This window comes from Eretmochelys imbricata, chromosome 3, assembly GCF_965152235.1.
Source record: "Eretmochelys imbricata isolate rEreImb1 chromosome 3, rEreImb1.hap1, whole genome shotgun sequence".
NCBI classification, from domain to species: domain Eukaryota; kingdom Metazoa; phylum Chordata; order Testudines; family Cheloniidae; genus Eretmochelys; species Eretmochelys imbricata.
Window position 1 is genome coordinate 15,143,591 of NC_135574.1, and position 21,590 is coordinate 15,165,180.

At 43.1% G+C, this 21,590-nt stretch overlaps 1 protein-coding gene across 2 annotated transcripts in view; it reads left to right on the forward strand.

The window, feature by feature from the left end:
* RUNX2 (RUNX family transcription factor 2) overlaps positions 1 to 21,590 on the forward strand; it is a 109,790-nt gene that overhangs the window by 67,709 nt on the left and 20,491 nt on the right. For both annotated transcript variants that reach the window (XM_077812404.1, XM_077812405.1), the window contains one exon: positions 4,364 to 4,525. In XM_077812404.1, the coding sequence (XP_077668530.1) occupies positions 4,364 to 4,525 (162 nt within the window). The remainder of the gene's footprint in view (positions 1 to 4,363; positions 4,526 to 21,590) is intronic.

Sequence of the window (21,590 nt, forward strand, 5' to 3'; positions counted from 1 at the left end):
CTCTTCTCCCCCCCCGACCTGCTCTGTATGCTTTTTTTATTTTCTTGTATTCTGGAGATTCCTTTAGGCAGAGTCATACTCCCTCTGGTTAACAGCTCTGGGACTTCTCATATGTTCTAGGCTTTTAAGAATTGGAAAGATGCTGCATTTGTAAGCACCAATGATCTTTCATGTGACAATCCAAAGCTTCTGGCCCCCAGACACCCAGAAGCTGCCTGATCACCTGGCAAATCTCACAAGCGCCCTGGTTAGAACTAACAAGAGAATTTGCTTCTTGTACAGAAGGCAGAAAAAGCTTCCCACTAATATGCTCACAGGCCATTGTATGTATTTCACCAGTGCATACTAAATACCCCGTGTATCCAGGCTAAGTGATCACTCAGCACACAAGCAAAGAAAAAGGAACTCTCAAAAAGTTCCTTCTGATTCCCTCTTAAGTCTTTGTGCCCAGCTTTGCCACATGTCCCAGAAAACATTGATCTGGGAGCAAACTCTGGGGTATGAATACGCGCCGTGAGGCTTGGAGGGGCTGGGTTTCCCCTCCATATATGGCTCTGTTTTCAGTACAGACTGTGGCGTATGTGGAAAAAACCCCAAACAAATAGGATTGCTTGATCTCTTGTGGCCTAAGTTCCTGCTCCAGTGGAATTTGATGGGAGCTGTGTTAGGGCTTGTCTACACTACAGGTTACGTCGGTATAACTTATGTCACTGAGGGGTGTGAATAAGCCACCGTCAGAGCAACATAACTTACAGCAACCTAACCTCTGGTTTGGAAAGCACCATGTCAGCAGGAGAGCGTCTCCCTCTGGTTTCGCAGAGGTGGTTTTATTAGGCCAATGGAAGAGCTCTCTCCCATCAGCATAGAGAGTCTTCACCTGACGTGCTGCATCGGCACAGCTGTAATGCTTCTAGTGTAGACTAGCTCCTCGTGCCACAGAATGTTGCATTGTGGGTCCCCAGCTGGCCAGCGGTCTGCAGGACTAACAGTTGTTTTTGAAGTTTGTGCACTGAATTTCCCATCTAGCCTAGTTAATGAGCGCGTTCAGCCCAGCTTGGGGAGATGAGTGCAATTTACCGTTCGGCTTTGCAAGTAATCTTTGACAGGCAGCACAAGTGCAGCTCCCCCGCCCCGGCCCCCCCAGCCCTCTGCACATGCACACACAAACACCTGCTGTTCTTAATGAGGTGGCATTGCTTTGAACGCTTCTGCTCACAGAAGCTAGAAACTTCAGTTTCCTGTTTGTTAACAGGCCAAGCACAGTGAACAAAGTCAGCTAGCCACAGGGCAAGATTCTCCACCCTGCCCCAATGGTGACCTCAGCCCTGACTTACGGCGGCGAGGAAGTCTCATGACTATCCATTCTGTCGCAGCCCTGATTTCCTCCCAAGCAGTTACTCTCAACTGCAGTAGTAACTTTTCTAATAGTAACTGCAATAGTAACCTGTTGCCTGGGTTTGGTTTGGTTTCAGTTTTTTCTTTTCAGTTGCTTCCTTTTCTAATCAGTGATGAACTGGGCCCTCATTTCTCTGCAGAGCTCAAACTGAGCTTACTTTCACTCTCATTTGAGAAGTGGTCACGTTGGAATATGTGTCCACTGAGTCAGAGGCGACATGGGGTGGGGGCATGCGGGGTCATATATCCCCCCCGTTTGCTGCTTGGCTTTGTACTGAGCATGCTCACATGAACTGAGCATGCTCAGTAATATCTGCTGAAGCCACTCCCTCACTGTATCCCCCCACTATCAGCAGGCACGGGTCGGCTCTGCACTGAGCTATCTGGACTGAGAGGCCCCAACCAAGATCAGGGCTCCATCGTGCTAGCTGCATAGTAAGAAACAGTCTGTGCTCCAAGGAGCTTACCAACTAAGCAGACAAGATAAAGAGTAGGAGAAAGAGAGTATCCTGGGGAACTGAGGCACAGAAAGGTTAAGTGACTTGCGCCCACGGTCACATTGGGAGTTTGTGGCCAGGGGTGCTAAAAACATTTGTATACTGGGGGTGCTGAAAGCCAGTGAACCAAACTGTAAACCCTGTATATGATGGAAACCACTTCAAGCCGGGGGTACAGCAGCACCCCTACTTCTAGCACCTATGTCTAGCAAAGCCAAGATTGAACCCAGATCTCCTGAGTCCCAATCCAGTGCATTAACCAAAAGAGAGTCCCTCCTCTCATATTCTAAAATAATTTTTGCTTTTAAAACTCATACTGTTACAATGGTGAATTGCTGAAATCAAGTATCAAAAATAAGAATCAGTTTACATGACGCTAAAGCCTTTATTCTTATTTTAAGATGGGATGAGCCAAAGAGGCTATATTTAGATCTAGGGTTAGGCTAGATTTCAGGGTCCCAGGCCAAATGAGGACTAGGATATGAGTTGAAGGTGTGATGGTGCACAAATGTGGAAAGGACTTCTGCTCCCATGCGACTTCTACCATTCTGAGTGGCAGAAATCTCATGAGAGCAACTGTTTGCATGAGGGTCTCACTGTCTTGGGCCCAAATCTTGTGAGAACATCCATTCTTAGGATATTTCTTCCCCATTTGAAATAGAAATTAAGCCCCTTCCAGTATGAGATGTGAATCAAAACTATAAGGGACCGTCATTTGGATTCAAAGACTGGGATTGAAAACCTCCTGGAATTTGAAGGAGTTTGGTTTTGAGGTTCTGGTCCTGACCCATCATTAATTTTGATACTGCTTTGCCACTGTGCATAAGCTCCCCCCCCACCCCCCAGTTTAAATTTGCTTACTATTCATTGAATAGTGGATTACAGTACTGGTATGAGGCAGAAAGAAGTGTCAATATCAGATATAACAACAGCCAGTCCTATTTGAAGTTGTGCCAATCTATAGGGCCCTAGCCTTGAAATTGTGAAAACAAAGAAGTTCATTACATTTAACAATCAAGTGTCCTTCAGATTTCTGAGGAGCATTTATGTTAACCATTTATATTATTCAACTCTAATATAAACGACAAACTGAAGGAAAATCCTTTTAAAATTAAATTAGAAGGGGCTTTTTTTTTGGTTGTATCTGTATAGTTATTTTGCTTCAAGGAAGTATCTGCTTTCCAGACATCTCTTCAAACAAATCATGTCTGAACAGAAAAAATAAACAAGAAATAGCTGACACTACAAGGTTTTGCCATGTGGAAGAACAGAAAGAGGGTTTTGTTTTGTTTTTTTAAAGATGAATTTCCTGAAGAAAAAAAAATGAGGAGGGGTTTGCTTATGCCATTCAGATTTTGTGTTTCTGTCAACAAAGTGGAGCCTTGAGACACTGCTCAAATGTAGCAACTTCTTGAGGTAAACTGGGATTGATTTGCTACTTTGGAAATAGTAGAGAGAATATGGATGCGTTGCAGTAGGTATAAAGCAATCCAGAGGCATGCAGTTCTCTTGCGTACCACCTAGCTTTCTCAACAAACTCTCTTAGCTAGGAAATGCTGTTGGGTTTTCACCAATGTAAAAGAAAAAAATAAATGTTGATGAGTAATTCCTCCTGTCAGCAGTGAATCACCGGTTATGGACTAAAAGCAAAATTGTTTACAAAACCTAGTAGTAGGAAAATAGAACTGCCCACCCTCTTCTCTCACCCAATGCAGCCCACCAGAACTTTAGTGGAAAAGAAAATCTTCATGTCCTTGAATCATTCCCTCCAAGGCAAGCTGTAAAAATTAGAAAAGTCATAATTAACTTTCAGTGGTTACCCCCAAACCATTCAGTTTCAGATGATATTGATGGTGATTACAGGTAATCGGACTAGAATCCAAACATGATTTTTTTTGGACAGATGCTAATAGGATTAATGACGTTTTCCTTCTTGGATCACTTTCTCGGTGCTGAAAATGCTTCTGCTTAATGTTGAAAACTGGATAACAACTTGACAGATGTGGCCATCAACTTTTAGTTCTCCTTCCCTCCCCAAAAAGCCAGTTTTAAGTTCAGCTGCAGCATTAAAAAAAGAAAAACAATCCCAAAACAAAAAACCACACACACTGAGGATGTTAACACAGCTCTGAGCTGCTAGTGGAATGCTTTATTAGGACTGGATTAGAGAGTATGGGAATTTATGGAACACTGACCACATCATTTTAAATTCTGCTTGCTACTGCTTTAGAAATTCAGAGGAAGTGCTTTGTTCTGCACTGAGCATTTCCCGCCATATTATTTTCCAAGGTGAAAAACTCAGAGCCAGGGAGAAGGGAAGGGTGCTGGGAATTCTTCTTTGTCAAGCATTCTCATTTTTCATGACATCCATGTGCTTAGATTCTATAATGCCACTTTCATTGATTAAGCTGCTGGTGTCCCTAAATCTTTTCATTTCTTTTTTAATTTTCTCTTTTTGTTTTGTTTTTTAGACCCCAGACAGGCACAATCATCCCCTCCATGGTCATATGACCAGTCTTACCCATCCTACTTGAGCCAGATGACTTCACCATCCATTCATTCCACAACTCCCCTGTCCTCTTCACGAGGCACAGGCCTTCCTGCCATCACCGATGTGCCCAGACGCCTCTCAGGTAAAGACCATGCTTCAGCTAAAATACTTATGCAGACAGGAACAGGAAAGGTTGAGGCTGCTTATGCAGAAGCTATCTGCCCTCAAATGCAGCTTAGCAGCAAAAGTGAAGATCTGTCTGTGGTACCAGAGTTTCTGAACTGTGAAGGGGTCAAAATTTCTTTCTTTTAAAGGTTTTGATTCACAAATTAAAGTGCTGCCGTGTTATTCTGAGCATGTAGTTTGAGTGTCTGAAGGTCCATTTTAAGTCAGGTTATCTTTAACTGTCTGATTCAACTACTGAATCACACTGTTTTCAACAGGGGGCCATTTATCTATCTGTTACGAAGCAACTATGATAATTTCTCCATATTTTTGATATTTTAATTTTTTTGACTTCTGTCTCCTAAATTAGATTTGACTTACTGTCAAGGGCCTCTATTTATTTAATATTTAGGCCTAAGGCTCACTCTTGCTTATTTCAATTCAGTAGCTCAAGATAGCTAATTCCCTTATTTAATGTGTGATTAAGATCTCTATCAGAAACTGGTTGAGTCACTTTAGGGTACAGAGCAGTCCTGGGAAGACTGGACAAATTGTGCCTTGGAATGATGAAGGAGAGAGGAAATCTTCTTAGGCACACGCACTATATAGCACTGACACTTATTATCAGACAAATACGCATACACCCATGTAGTTCAAGTGGTCACAAAGGTAAATTCAGCTGTGTAAAGTAAGCCGGTTGCCCCACTATAACATACAAAAATGGAATGGCAGGCCTTGTGTATTTTGTTAGTCTGGGGAGCCATAGGGGAAGGTGTCTTAGCTGGAGCATTAAAATTCTAAACAGACAGGTGTGGAAATATTGGTGAGGTATCTGCCAAAAGCATGTGTAATTTAAAGAAAACCTTTACAATTCATTAGTAAAGCATGAAGAATTGGTCTTATTCTATTTTTCCATGTTTGTAAGACACTGTTACAGTCTCAGATTCTAGCCCCATACACCTGTTTGACTTGCAGCCAGGTGAATTTTTTTCTGTCTTGTTTTCTCCCTTCTACAAAGCTCAGAGCACTGTAAATGTTACTCACTTCACTGAGCTGCATCATGGACAAACTGAACGTCAGCCAACAGGCATGTAGGATTTTATTAGTTTAAATTCCTTTATTTCTTTCATCTTGGAGGGAGAAAGCTTTGTTTCTCAAACAAATAGCAGCAAAGATCTCTCTGGCCTTAGTGCTCTCTGGGTTTTCAGAGAATGCAGCATTTCCATATGGGTCAACAGTTCTGGCAAAGCCCGACAGGCCCTTCTGGCCTTTCCTTGTGATGCTCATTTGGTTTAAAAACAAAATTAACTTTATTTTGAGGAAATGATGTGTTTGGCTTTAGATTGATTTCTCTTTCATTTGAGTCTCCTGATGGTCTGTGCAGCCCTGTGTGGTCAAAGCAGTTATTTTTGCAATTTTGCCCCCAGCAATACCTGCAGGGAAAGGCCCAGACTGGGACTGCAGCATCTGTACAAGTTACTTGCCCTGAAGCCCTTGCTTGTTAGTGTGTATTCAAACGTGAGTGCCTAGCATGTGGGGCGCACGCATAATGGCTAAAAGACCTAACTATATACATCATAGGACCATATGCAGTACTTTTCTGTTTTATTCCACAACAAGCTATCCTCACTTCTCCTGTCCTTCACCTTCTGGTGAACAACCTATCTCTCGGTTTTTGTCTTTTCCAAACATAGGAAGCTGGCTTTGTCACTTAGTTCTGAATCTACCAAAGAGGATTTTGATCTGTCACCAATATCTGAGACTATCCGTAATACTGCGTGTTAACTCACTACCATTTAGAATGGCTGCCTGTGGCTTTCTTAGGTTGAGGACTAGAGCTGACTCTCAAACAGCAAGGAGACATATTGTAGCACAATTTGAAAACTCTGGAACCCTGCTTGCACGCCCCAACGCAGTGAATTCCACTGCACAGTGGCAAATGAGCGAGGGCTGGATCTGGCCCGTATTGTTTATAAAGTGTGGAGTGGAATGTTAAAGTGTGGTTTTGTGACTGCAAAAATTGCCACCTTCTTACCCAAGAGATGTGCTTTCCTTGGGTGTATTCCAGCTCCTATTTGCTGGCTTTTGGAAACAAAAGAAATTGTACTGTTTTTTACTCCTCTTAGCCCAGCAGAACCAACCCAGCTCTGGGAGGGGAGTTTGATTCTAGTCCTTGTCCCACATTTTCAACCCTATTGTTAACTAAGTCCCAACCTTGGGGCCTCAGTTACACTTGTCCAACCACACAGAAGGGTGAGATAAGAAAGGATAGTTTTGTGGATAGAGCACTGGACTGGGATTCAAGAGAACTGGTCTCAATTCCTGCCAAATTCCCTGTATTACCTTGGGCAGGTCAGTTAATCTATTCTGTACCTCATTTTGCCATCTGTAAAATGGGGCTAATGCGTCCCTATGAGATGAGGGTGTAAAATCACTAATGATTGCACTATGCTCAGATATAATGATTTGCCCCTCAGCACAAATATAGATAGACAGAAACACTTATGCAACACCACTGAATGCAGTGGGGATGCACAGGTGTAACTGAGCGCAAAAACTGGACTGCACTTCATTATTGGTGAAGGGATATCAGAAGGAAAGAGCCTAGCGTGAGTCTGCTGGGCTGGCAGTTACAACAACCAATGTATCACTTGTAAACTGAGAAAACTGGATCCTCCTCCATTTGATCCATTTGTACAGAGCCATTTTTCAGAGTAGAACCAGGCTTTTTAGAAGAAAAATTACATTCCTGGGAGCACAAAAAAAGTCCAGGCACCCTCCTGCATGAGGGAGAAATTACTTTATTTAGAACCAAAGTATTACAAGGCCTTGAAGAGAAAAATAATTGTTTCTTAGTACAGTGGCAGAGAACTGATTATCACCTTTGCTAGAAATATACAAGAGCACTTTAATGAATGCCTATTGCTTATCAACAAATGGGAGGACAAATGATAATACTATGATTCAGGCCTCACATGCCACACCCACATTCCCACTGGCCACATTCACAGCTATGTCTCACATATATCAACGTTATATCACCCTGGTCCCTGCTGCCTGCCTACATGGCTTTGTTTAGACCGATATTCAAGCTTGGTGAGAAGGTGTTGGGTAGCACATGCCAGCTAACACATTTTAAGGGTATGTCTACACAACAGCTGGTGTAATTGGCAGCACAAGACGACATACATACGCTCACTCTGCTCGAGCTAATGCCTAAAAGTAGCAGTGTGGCCGCAGTGGAGCAGCTAGCGACTCAGGCTAACTGCCCAAGTACCATCCTGCAGATCACACAAGGACTTGCAGAATCAAGGCCTTCAACAATTGCAGGCTTTGGCCAATAAATGTTAAAAGAGTAGTAACATTAATACACAAGAACTTAGTCATGAAACATTTACGGTACCTGACACAAAAGCAAGGAAATAAGACAGCCAACTAACAGTACAAACCACAGGCACACCCATCCGCCCCTTCACCCTGCCATTACCACAGTTACCATACCTCACAGATCATAAACTTAACTCTGTCTGTCAGGGGATGCTAGCCTTCCAGCACCCCTTTTTACCAAAGCATCCCCTACAACACACCAGACTACTGCTCAACCTTCCCTTCTTCACCACACTACCCCTCTTAGCATTGTGAACTGTAGCAGTTTGATGTGTGGCCTCAGTCTCCAGACCTAGAGAATGATGGGAGATGACATCCATTTTGAATTTCTCTGAATGAGAAGATTTTATGCGTCACTCTCTGACAGATAAACTTTCATTTTTAAAAAAACAGTGGCAAAAAGACTCTTAAAAATCTATATATTTCTTTTAAAAACTACCCATTGTACAAAATCCACTCAAGATTCGCCTATCTGCCAATTTTTGGAAAGGTTCATACTGTTTCTCTTAAAAGACACCTGACAAAAAGTAGGGACAAATTTTACCTAGAGCCCAATTTCACAGTCCTTATTAAAAATGTGTGAAAAGAAGTCAGACAAAAACTACTTAGAACGGGCATAAAAACCAACACTGAAATTTAGCATTGAAGGGTCACCTGCCTGTAAAGAAAAAAAATATGTATGCCTCATTTTAAGCCCATTTCAGAACTTAGACCTTAGTTCCTGCTGTGCCACTGGGCAGTCTAGTTCCTCCACTAATGATAGTTACTTGCTAGCTGTGGTATGTCTTCCCAGATGACGCCAGCGCATTCAATCTCCTCGGTCACTGCCTTCTGCCAGTTCTTCCTTGACCACCTCACTTTCTTTTTCCTCCCTGCTCTGTGGCAGGACCCAGTGAACCGAGACCATCCCTGAAAGGTATTTGTCTAACCTGTTATTAACAACCACCAGTGGCAGGGATTCCACAACCTACCTTGGAAGCTTATTCCACAGTTTAACTACCCATGTAGTTAGAAAGTTTTTTCTAATGTCTAACTTAAATCTTTCTTGCTGCAGATTAAGCCCATTGCTTCTTCTCCTTCTCTTTATAGCAGCCCTTAACATATTTGAAGACTGTTATTAGTTCCCCCCTGGAGTCTTCTTTTCTCAAGATAGAGTTGCCCAGTTTTTTAGATATTTCCTCATAGGTCAGGTTTTCTAAACCGTTTGTCAGTTTTGTTGCTCTCTTCTGGACTCTCTCCAGTTTGTCAACATCTTTCCTAAAGTACGGTGCCCAGAACTGGACGCATTACTCCTGCTGAGGCCTCATCGGTGATGAGTAGAGAGGGACAGTTACCTCCCATGTCTTACATATGACACTCCTGTTAATACACCCCAGAAAGATAAGAGCCTTTTTTGCAGCTGCATCACATTGTTGATTCATATTCAGTTTGTGATCCACTATAACGCTGAGAACGTTTTCAGCAGTACAACCACCTAGCCAGTTATTCCCCATTTTGTAGTTGTGCATTTGATTTTTCCTTCCTAAGTGAAGTATTTGCATTTGTCTTTATTGAATTTCATCTTATTGAATTCAAACTAATTCTCCAATTTGTCAGTCATTTTGAATTCTAATCCTATCCTTTAAAGAGCTTTCAAGCCCTCCCAGCTTGGTGTCATCTGCAAATTTTATAAGCATACGCTCCACTCCATTATATAAGACATACATGAAAATATTGACTAGTACGAGACTCAGGACTAACCCCTGCAGGATCCCACTCAATATGCCTCCCAGTTTGAAAGCAAACCATTGAAAGATCTTACTCAAAGAGTAATTATCAACCAGTTGTGCACCCACCTTATAGTCATTTTTTCTAGACCACATTTCCTAGTTTGCTTATGAGACTCATGTGGGACTCAAAAGCTTTACTAAAAATGAAGATAAATTTGTGCTGTTCAGAAGCAACTCTGTCATTTGCAGTTTGTACCTAAACCTGTGACTCATCGTATTGTTTTAAAAAATGGGACTATTTATTTTGCAAACCACAGTTTGTCCATTTTAGCTTCCTGCCCATTTAATCCTACCTAGGCATTATTGCCCCTTGGCACTCACATGTAGAACATCAATAGGAGCTTCTCTCTACCGTGGAATCTCTCATTGGAGCTATTGTCCAGAAGCTGTGCTGCATGATCCCTGCCTTTAGGATATAGGCCAATTTTTCAAATGTGGGTGACCTAAAATTTGGCAACTACATCCATATTTAGACATTGAAATAAATAGCCTGATTTTCAGAACCCAATTAAATTGAAGGACCCAATCCTGGTCCTTACTACAGCCCCATTTAATTTATTTAAAATTACTGTTGAGAAAGGAAACAAACAGGAGAAATTGGGGCAGAGGGAAAGAGTTTTTATTCCAGAAGTATGAGATTTGTAAACAATAGAAAAGAAAGAAACAGGTGGAACTTGAAGTGGAATGAATTTGTGGCTGATACAGACAGGAAATAGCACACTCAAATATATAGGTATGTAGAGATATATTTTTATCTGAGTTTTCTTTGCAATGTGTTTTCTATTTATGAAGTGTATCTAGAGTTGCATCTGTTTCCAGAACTTGCTGCTAACAGTTAATAATGATGCCAAAACATACTTTAGTTCCAGCTTGAGACCAAATGATATTCATTTTTGATTACTAATTTAGCATCTGATGTGAATTAAGGATATTTTCCGTAAGTGCCAGGCCTTTTCTGAAGAGCTAATTAAAATGATATGAACTTAAACCGGAATAAGGTCTCATAGTCTGAACATTTCTGTAATGATTATTCTTACCAGCCTCTACTGGCTTTTGGAAATAGAATGGTAACTACTTGTAGGGACAATAGAGCAGCCAGTCCAGAAATTTAAATGGCCTTATCCTGCAACCCTTAGTTATGAGAATAGTATCAGTCAAGTCAATGAACTACTCATGCGATGGCTCTAGGATTGGGCCCTCTTTTATCTTTTGAATATAGGCACATGTCCATTTCTGTGTCCTCCTAGTGGCTGACACACAGTAGGCCTGATCCTGTGCAGAACTGAGCTACACTAAGCGACACTTCCTTCCATTAAAATCAGCGGAACAAGGAGGATGCTCAGCACCACAGGAGGGGCAGACAACACTTTGTAAGATGGGAGCTGTTATTATTTGTACATCCATAGTTACTGGGTTTGAGGGCACTCACATATGTGATAAGGAAGAGTAATTCCCTCCAGTGCAGGAATCACAAGATGAAATCCTCTGGCCTGCGTTACACAGAAGGTCAGACTAGATAATCATCATAGTCTCTTCTTGGCCTTAGAATCTATGGGCCCTGCATCTTGTTTAATCATTTACATCAGCTTGCACTGGTAGAAATGATTCCACAAGGTGCAAGGCAGTGGAGAGTCAGTCCTTGAATGTATGAGTATGCTTGATGCTGTGCAGAATATGCTGAAAACAACGCTCTTGTCTCCAAAAGCTTTACACTCTAAAGGGCACAACTCTGCAATCCTGGCTCACATGCAGTAATGCCAACTCAATAGACCATATCCTCTCTTGGTGTAAACAGGTGCAACTCCATTGACTTTCAGTGCTATTTTACCCATTGATACCAGTGCAAAATTTGGCCTATTATGAAGGTTGCAGAGCTGGAGCCTAACAAACCATCCCAACACCCTTCGGAGGTGGGAGGGCTAGTATTTTTTATCCCCATTTCACAGATGGGGCAAGTGAAGAACCATAGAGCCTAGACACTCTTCCACCCCCTGATTCAGAGTAGAACTTTTCAGCTGAAAAGCAAAACTGGAAAGGTGTTGGCTGTTCACTGAGAGATTAAAAAGAATGACGATATTTGTGATAGAAATGGAAGATAAGGGCTGAGACAATGATTCACACATCCTCTGGCAGTAAAAAGGACAGAATCTAGTCAGAGGGGAAGACAGAAGGGTACAGATGGAGGAGAATACCCAAAACTGCATTTTAAAAAGCAAGAGTAATAGGAGAGACACGTTTTACACAGAGAAAGGGAGACTCTACGTGCCTAATAATATAGGTTTTAGGGCTGACACAAAAGGAAGAGCCAGGAGGAAGATAAAAGCAGGTGATGGCCTTTTGTTGGTCACTTGTGACTAGATCCACTCTACAGTGGGTGCAGAGTTTTTAAATTCTGCAGACATTCTGGTAAGTACTAAATGCAAAATTATTAGCATATATGAAAAGTGAGGGGTTTGAGTGGCAATGGATTCTAGGGAGCAAATTGCAATTGAGACCAGGTTAATATTTGGAGCCTTTACGTTTATTACTGCAGAGACTGAGGCACAGGAGAGAGGTTTGTGAAAGAACCAGTTTCTGTAGTAGGTCTTAGGGATAGAACAGAAACTATAGAGAAAATTAAGATTAGGGTTAAAATCAGATTAGAGAGCTGAATTCAACAATTTAATTTGCCAAAAGGCCAGAGCAGTGCTGTGCAAAACCATTCTACTCAGACCTCAGTACCTGGATTCAGCCCCGCTTCATCTCACACCCTCCCAGTGTTTCATCAGAACTGGTTTGGGGGTGTATGCAAACTGTCCACTGGAGCTTTGGGGAAAATTATTTTTCTCTACTTGGCTGCTTGCAGATTTTTTTCAAGCTGCTGTTCAAAGTGTAATTCAAGTTTGAGCTGTATTCCATTGGATGCATCACATGGTGGGAGTCACATGCCATTTCTCTGTCCCTAATTGTCTACGCCTATCTGATGAGATCAGGAAGGTCAGCTGAACAGGAATTATTTTCATCTGATTTATCAGTAAGAGGCTATATTTCTTGTCCCTCTGAAAACCTCCACTGAGAAAACATTTTCAACCAATCCTAGCCCTATGTCCTACAGGTGGTAGGCTAATACAGTAATTACCTTCTGAAATTCCTATGGGAATGGTTCTGTTTTTATACTTATCCTGACCTAAGTATCACTCACTTTTACAAAGGGAAACTTATTTGTTTCACTGATATTAGACTTGTCTTGTTACATGAGGTAGAGGAATATTATTCCTGGACAGAGGCACATTCTCCTGCACCTTTTGCACTATGTTTGGCCATTCCCTTTGAAAAACAGTCACAGTCAGCAAGACCTTCAAAATTCAGGGTAAGGGGACATCACGAGAAAGCAAAAAGAAAAGAATTCTCTAGCTTAGGACTGCTTGGGCAAAAACAAAAATTCACAGTGTCAGCACAAAAGTTGTGATACAAGACATCTACGCTGCCAGACAAACTGTGGAAATAGAGGATGATTTCATCTATTGAGACGGTAAATTGTCATCAGATGGGTGCAGCCAACCAGGCATCTGAAGAGTCGATTTAGCGGCCTCAGCCATGAAGGACCTGCTTAGGGTCTGGAGCAAAAAGAAGGTGAAATTATATACAAAAGTACAGATTTATCAAACACTCTTATACGGCTCTGAAACATGGACTTGCTTAAACAAGACATAAAGAGGCTGGAGGCATTTCGTATGCATTGCCAGTGGTGACTACTGGGCATAAAGTGGTTTGATTTTATCAGTATTAGGGATGTATTGTTGAGAATTGGCCTTGAGAGGACTGAAGTCATCAATGGTCACTACTGGTTGGCCCTTTTTGGTCATATAACCCACCTCGGAGATGAAGTCCCTGCACATCAAGCCCTGAAGATTGGATGTGATCATACATGATTAACTTGGGTGCATCAGGTCAGTAACAATCCCGCGGAGCTTTTAAACACCTGGCATAAAGCCAGACAACATGACCATGGACATTCAGCACTATGGACCCTCGCTATCTAAGCATACTGTTGTTGGGGACCAACCCACTCCTACAGCCTTTGAGTACAGAGCCCAGCCTCTCCAAAGTATCCTCCCTCAATCTCTCAAACACCACACGTATAGCCATTGGTGCCAGGGAGAGAGGTAGCAGAGCTAAAGTTAATCCCTTGCTCACTGGGGAGTAGGTAATGCCCCTGCCACACAAAGAAGTTCCCCTTCAGAAGCAGAGCCGTCATTTGCACCAAACCATTGCTGCAGTGTTTTCAAGGGGCTGTAGCTGCACACAGAGGCGGCAGCTGTAGGGTGTGCTTTACTTCACCAACTTTGTCCACCTTCCAGGCAGGCACTTCCACCTGCAAGCCTCATGGTATGTTTGCTCAAAACTTTCTTTAATTGATCAAGCTCAACTGGGACCAAGCAGAAATCAGGGAGCCCCATGTCAGGGCTGAAGGCTGGAGTCCACATCCCTGCAGGAAAAGCAGACACTGTTGCCAATTGCAGAGCGTAAGATGCTTTGTCAGGTACTGAGACTGACGATGCTGAAATGGCAGCCGTTACTGAGGATGATGGGGAGGGGGAATGCCATGCTAAGATATCCCAGTGATGAGATGGGTGGGTGAGGGGGATGACCTGGGGGATAACCAAACTGCTGCAAAGAGTCTACGACATCTTTGAGACTAGGAAGAGGAAGCACAATCTGATCCTTCGCACTGTGGTGGCTATAGATGTGGAGCTCCCACCTTAATATCCTAATTGGCCTGTGGCATACGTGAAATACTCCTGCTTTCTGTACAGCGTATTGGCAGTGGCAGTAGAGGGGCCACCAGAAGCTGAGTCTCCTCTCAGGAGTACTTAGTTGAAGTCAGTGGACTAACACCTGTGTTTAAACAGGGCACAGTACTTAAGAGGCAGTTATGTGGAAGGCCCCTCTCTTGCTTGTCTTTGCCAATTGGCATCACATGCTTGTTACTGGAGGAGGTACAACATGGAATGTCAATATCGGCATCTGCACCAACAGTGTCTCTCTCAATTGGCAAGGGACTAAAGAAAGGGGTCACAGTCTGGGAAGTTGTTAATGATGCCACATGAACAATTTGCACTGTATGTCATTGATGGGTTAGCTGGAATATCACTCTCCAACACCTGGGCACCTCTGCTTTATGGTATCACCTTCCAAACAAGCATCATGTTTAATACAAAAAACACCTCTTAACATCTGGACCTGGGGCGGCAGAACGTTGTGAAGGGTGTGGGTGTACAGAAACCACCTCGTGTGAATTCATGTTGTGAAGCCAAGTGCCTGTGTTGTTCTGAAAACAGAGCAACATCAGCCCCAGCAATGTCCCCAGGAAAAAATAGCGTATGGGACCTACGAGGCTCTTGGGAGATGATAGTATGATGCACTGAGAAACACATGGCCCAGCCCAGGGCTCTTTTAATTCCATGCCTGATGAAATTCTGGCACATGCTGCCCTGTTCAGTTGTGGAAGCAGAGGGCTTCCAAGAGCTGACGTTGGTTACAGCTTTGCATTTGCATTTGCAAGTTCCAAGTTGCATTTTCTTTTTCTTGAAAAAGGCTTTCCCAGAGCATTGCACTCTGCCTGGACCAGCTGTGGAGGTACACACACTGGTTTGCCTTACTAGAGACATGGGGCTTAACGATCAAAGCAATGATTATGTTTGAGAGTGGCTGCTAAGCCACCTTTGGAATTGTCATCCAGCCACTAACCATTGCCATATTGTGGCCACTTCTTATTTGTATTGTGGTAGCACTTAGGAGCCACATCATAGATCAGGACCCATCGTGCTTGGTGCTGTACAAACATGAGTGGGGTGGGGGTAGGGGTCACAGGCGAAGGCTCTGCCCCAGAGAGCTTACAATCTAAATGCAAGACAAGATGGATACACGGTGGGTGAGGTAATATCTTTTGTTGGACCAATTTCTGTTTGTGTGAGAGACAAGCTTTTGAGCTTACACAGAGCTCATCTTCAGTTTTGGGAAATTTAGAGTGTCACAGCTCAGTACAAGGTGGAATAGATTGTTTAGTTAGGATGCTCTGAGTAAGTTTCCCAGAGCTGAAGAAGAGCTCTGTGTAACTTCGAAAGCTGGTCTCTCTCACCAACCAAAGTTGGTCTAATAAAAGCTATTGCCTCACCCACCTTTTCTCTCTAATGTTCTGGGACCAACAGTGGCTACAACAACACTGCATACAAAGATGGATACAAACAGACTGATAGGGGAACGCAAGGAGACTATGAGGCAGTATCAGTCAGCATGATAAGCAGCACGCCAGCAGCCTCACCATTGTCAAGTTTTTGCAGGTGTCACGACAAAGGAGAGTTTGAAGGAGGACAGTGACAGAGCTCTGTGGATGTTTACATCGTCCCAAGAGTGAGGGGAAGCACAGGAGACAGCACAGAGTGCTTGTTTGAAAAATGTAACAAGTAGACAATGGAAGCTGGTGACATAGGTTGATTGTAGGTGGGAGTCAACATTTCAGCAGTGAAAAAGAGACAATAAGGAGGGTGAGGGTGGGCCATGAAGGGCCTGGAAAGAAGACAAGTAGCTTATGTTTGAGGAAATGGAGAAAGGGGCCACTCAGTGCTGGTAGTCTTCTGAGGAAAATTCAGGGGGGCAGCAGCCTAGCGGGCTCATTGACCAACACTTCTCTTTTCTCTTGATTCATGATGTTATATGGCGTGGTTCAGCTGCACAATGGCAGCTTTCTCCATGTATCCTGCTTCATTATTGTTAAAATATATCCATATTACAGAAGCACCTAGAGATTTCGACTGAGATCAGGCCACATTTTGCTAGGCTTTTCACAAACATCTAATAAAAGCCCTGACGAGCTTACAATCTAACTAAACCCAGAAAGTAGCAGAATTATCAGCCTCCCAGTTCTGCAGATGGGACACTGAAGTGCCAAGAGACCAAATGGCTAGCCCAAAGTCACACAAGGAGTCTGTGACAGAACAAGATATTGAATCCATACCTCCTGAATTAAGGGCCGGAGCCTTTACTCCCAGAACATTCTTTCTCTCATACTTCAGATGCGATATCTCCCTGTGCACTGCTACCCTCAGCTGCTTTTATGCAGCAGAACAGCTGGTGTATTCAGATGTTGCTTTGTGCACAAAGATCATTTTCACCTGGGCAAAGGGGAGTGGCCCCCATGACTCCCATAGTACACATGTTCCTACATAAAAAAATCACTTTATTCTCTGAAACATCTGTGGTATCCTGCTGTGGAAAAGGCCATCTTTTGCAGCTCAAGTGTGAGTTTCTTAACATGGCGAGACCTTAGTGTTTCCAGAACCGAGGCCAAGTCACTGCCCATGATGAGGTTGGGGAACCCCACCGGAACTGCCGCATCTGCTAGACCTTACAGGGTGATAACAGCACAGTCTAGTGCAGTGAGCAGAGGACTGGGAGCCAGGATCTCCAGATCAACTGCCACAATGCATGTGCTTAATGATAGTTTTTATATGTAGGTGCAAAAAGAAAAGGAGTACTTGTGGCACCTTAGAGACTAACCAATTTATTTGAGCATGAGCTTTCGTGAGCTACAGCTCACTTCATCAGATGCATACCGTGGAAACTGCAGCAGACTTTATATATACACAGAGAATATGAAACAATACTTCCTCCCACCCCACTGTCCTGCTGGTAATAGCTTATCTAAAGTAATCTTCAGGTTAGGCCATTTCCAGCACAAATCCAGGTTGGAAATGGCCTAACCTGAAGATTACTTTAGATAAGCTATTACCAGCAGGACAGTGGGGTGGGAGGAGGTATTGTTTCATATTCTCTGTGTATATATAAAGTCTGCTGCAGTTTCCACGGTATGCATCTGATGAAGTGAGCTGTAGCTCACAAAAGCTCATGCTCAAATAAATTGGTTAGTCTCTAAGGTGCCACAAGTACTCCTTTTCTTTTTGCAAATACAGACTAACACGGCTGTTACTCTGAAACCTGTCTATATGTAGGTGGTAACTTTCAGCTGAGTACTGTACAAACATTAATTCTGCCTCAAACCCTCTTTCCTTCCTGTCAGGTAGGTTTATCTCATCTGCCATTGGCAGCACTTCGGCTTGGAGAGATTAAGGCCAAAATTTTCAAGTGTCAGTGCTTACAGTCAAGTATGTATAATCCACGTACAGGCACCTAAACTGCTGGTCTGATTTTCAGAGGTTCTGACTCCCATTCATGGCACCCAGGTTTGAAAACAGTGACCCAAGTGATTTGCCTAAGGCCACCCAGTGAGTCAGTGGCAAGAGCTAGTATCAGAACCCAGGCTTCTGGCTCCCAGCTGTAGACTGTACTTAGCCCATTAACATTAAACCATTTTGCCTTCCACCCAACTCACCTTCTTGGGGCCGCTTTCCTGCTTTCTTGATGTGTGAAATTGGAATAACAACCCTCACCAAGGAGGCTCTGTGGATTAATTTGTTTATATCTGTACATCTCTTTGAAAATGTAAAGAACTATGGGCTAGTTTAATGAAGCTGTGTATCTGAAGTCCTTCGTCAGCTTTGAAAATCCCCACCTAGCGCAGTAGCATTAATATTTGGTGCAGCTTGACGGAGCAGAAAGTAGCACTGCACTAAGAAAGCAAACATCCTGCCCTGTATTATAGCTCTGCTGCCTTTGGTGCATCTAGGAGGACCCTCAACCCAACAGGCAAAACCCAGACAGAGTGAAAGATGCTTAGGTGGAAGGGTTGAGTAGTTCTAGTGATAGAGTTCCCTTTGGCTTTTGTCTAGCTGAAAGGGGGCAACTCTGGCCAGCCATCACAGAGCTGCCAAGACAATAGGTACATACACTAGATCAAGAAGCCAACGAAGTATACTTATTTAAAACAAAACCTTGCCTCAAAAGAAAGACAATTTCCAGACATAAGCTTTGTTAAAATGGAGGTGAGGTTTAAATGTATCAGTAATGTATGTAGGGTTAGGAGGAGGAAACCATTCTGGAACGGTGTAGTTTAAAAAAAAAAAATCGGGAAACCATGAATGCCAAAGCTAAGATTCAGGCTTTTTTTTTAAAAAAAAAAGGAGAATGCTTGAGAAACAATGAGTGTTTTAGGAATACAGCTGAACGATAGGAACTGGAGCTGCTGACCATGAATTGGGAGCTGAAACAATTTTCACAGTGTACAAGGGTTTCAGAATGCTGAATAGCCCCACAATAGCCATAAGAGGCAGGCGAGGGGTTGTGGACATTTGACAGAGGTGAAATATAGAGTAGAGGACTAAAATCTCCATGAGAAGGAACATAGAAGATTAAACAGCCTCCAGGACACATCTTACACAAAATGACAAACAGACCATGAGCTAGGACTCAGAATCTAGAACTGGTGGTTAGGGGAATAGTCTGTTGGCTAGGATAAGGTGTCAGAGGCCCAAGGAGCACAAGGAGATCTGCTGACATAAAATCTGCAGTGAGATGATTGAAGACAATGAGATTTAGAGGCAGCAGAAACATGAGATAGGAATTGTTGAAACACTCATCGAGAGCACTAGAGACCTGTGATGTGGATCCTGGCCGGTCGGGAGGACCCACAGAGGAATCCCGGGGAAGCAGGAGAAGGCAACTCTTCCCCCCCTCCTTTTAAACATATCTTTTAAAAGGGGTTTTTGTCTTCATTTTGATTCATGCTAAAAGGCAACCTGCAATTTTTATGGGTGAAAAGGAGGACAGAGAAAACTCTAGGTACCACTAAATTCTGTGAGTCAGCAGTGTGCCCTTGTTGCCAAGAAGGCTAATGGCATATTGGGCTGCATTAGTAGGAGCATTGCCAGCAGATCGAGAAAAGTGATTATTCCCCTCTATTTGGCACTGGTGAAGCCACATCTGGAATATTACATCCAGTTCTGGGCCCCCCATTACAGAAAGGATGTGGACAAATTGGAGAGAGTCCAGCTGAGGGCAATGAAAATGATTAGGGGTCTAGAGCACATGACTTATGAGGAGAGGCTGAGGGAACTGGGCTTATTTAGTCTGCAGAAGAGAAGAGTGAGGGAGGATTTGATAGCAGCCTTCAACTACCTGAAGGGGAGTTCCAAAGAGGATGGAGCTAGGCTGTTCTCAGTGGTAGCAGATGACAAAACAAGGAGCAATGGTCTCAAGTTGCAGCGCGGGAGGTCTAGGTTGGATATTAGGAAAAATTATTTCACTAGGAAGATGGTGAAGCACTGGAATGGGTTAGGGAGGTGGTGGAATCTCCATCCTTAGAGGTTTTTAAGGCCTGGCTTGACAAGCCCTGGCTGGGATGATTTAATTGGGGTGGTCCTGCTTTGAGCAGGGGGTTGGATTAGATGACCTCCTGAGGTCTCTTCCAACCCAATGATTCTATGATTCTAATTAGGATCCATCTGTACTGGGCTCCAAAATGAGCTAAGAAACTGGGTTTAAATATGATCCCAGGCCAACTTGTTCCTAGTTTGGCCCAGCCAGTGTAGATGTGCCAAACTGGGTTGGAACAGTGTTTAATAAAAGGCCTCTGGCCACAGTCCCACATTAGGCCATGACTACTTGGTGAGATACTACACGGCAAGCTAGGGTGAATGTACAGCACACCAGCTCATCGCACAGTAACATCCCATGTGCTACAGTACATTGAAAGTCCCAGAGTGTAGCTTAGCCTACGACTTCTTGAAGGCACAGTAGGCTAAGCTGCACTCTGGGACATTCTGTGTGCTCGAAGCAGCATCCAGCCCGGACATTGCTGCACAGCAAGCTGGTGCACTGTAGATTCACACCATATCTTCCTGCACAGTAACTCACTGTGTAGACGAGCTTTTAGAAACCGAGTTTAAACTCAGTGCCTTAGGTCTGCTCCTAACCACGTTCTGAATTTCGTAGCCCCTTTCTGTTTTGCATATGAACTGGAGAAGTTTGGTTTAAGACCGCTTTAGCTCTATCTCTGAGAGCAGTTGAAGGCAACAGAAGATCATATGGATTGATCACTCTTATCTTTCACATCTAAAATGTACTTTATATATTGTGACTGAACGTGAAAGTTTATCTTAAGCAGAGTTCTCCCCATGCTCTCTGTTTCCCACACTTTGTTCAACTTAATCTGCTGAAGAGTTTTTCTAAGATATTGGCTTGGTTTTGCCTCTAGTCTTTCTACCTCTAGCATGTTCCATGAGAAGATCTCAAAGCATTTCACAAACATTAATTAATTAAACCTTGTCAGGCAGGTAACATACTAGAATGCCATGTGACAGGTGGCAAAACATAGGCAGAGAAATTAAGTGATTTGCTGAATGTCACACATCAGGTCAGTGCCAGAGTCAGAAAATAACTCTGCTGTAAGGACTGTGTTGCATTCCCTCTCTGTAAGCAGCTGCAGCGATTGGATGAGAAGTGGATGCTCTCAAAACCTCCCTCTCTCCTCACTTGCAGTCATCCTGAACAATATTTCCATGATACGCCCATCTCCAACTGGTCTGGGAAGGAGACATTCCAAGGCCTCTTGATATCTGGCCAATTCAGCTAACGTTTTCTTAGAGAATAAGGATTCAGCCCAGTAATGGTGTAGTAACTAAGTATATGCAGGCTAAAAACCCAGTCCCCTTCTTCCTCATCACTGACCCCTGGGAGGATAAAAGCCAAATGCAAAGGCTCCCCTGAGGAGCAGGAAAAACTATTTTGAGGCTCTCTCTATATTCAGAGTTGAAACAGGTTAAAACTTTAAATCAGTTTAAAAACTGATCTCATTAAACTGGTGCAAAACCATGCATGGACGCTTTTCATCCAATTTAAATTTGGCTTATAGTGGTTTAGCTGAATTCAGCAACGAATAGAGTTCAGGTTTGTATCAAACGAAGAATATCCGTTCCTGGATTTGCATCGGTTTAACTAAATTGGTTGAAC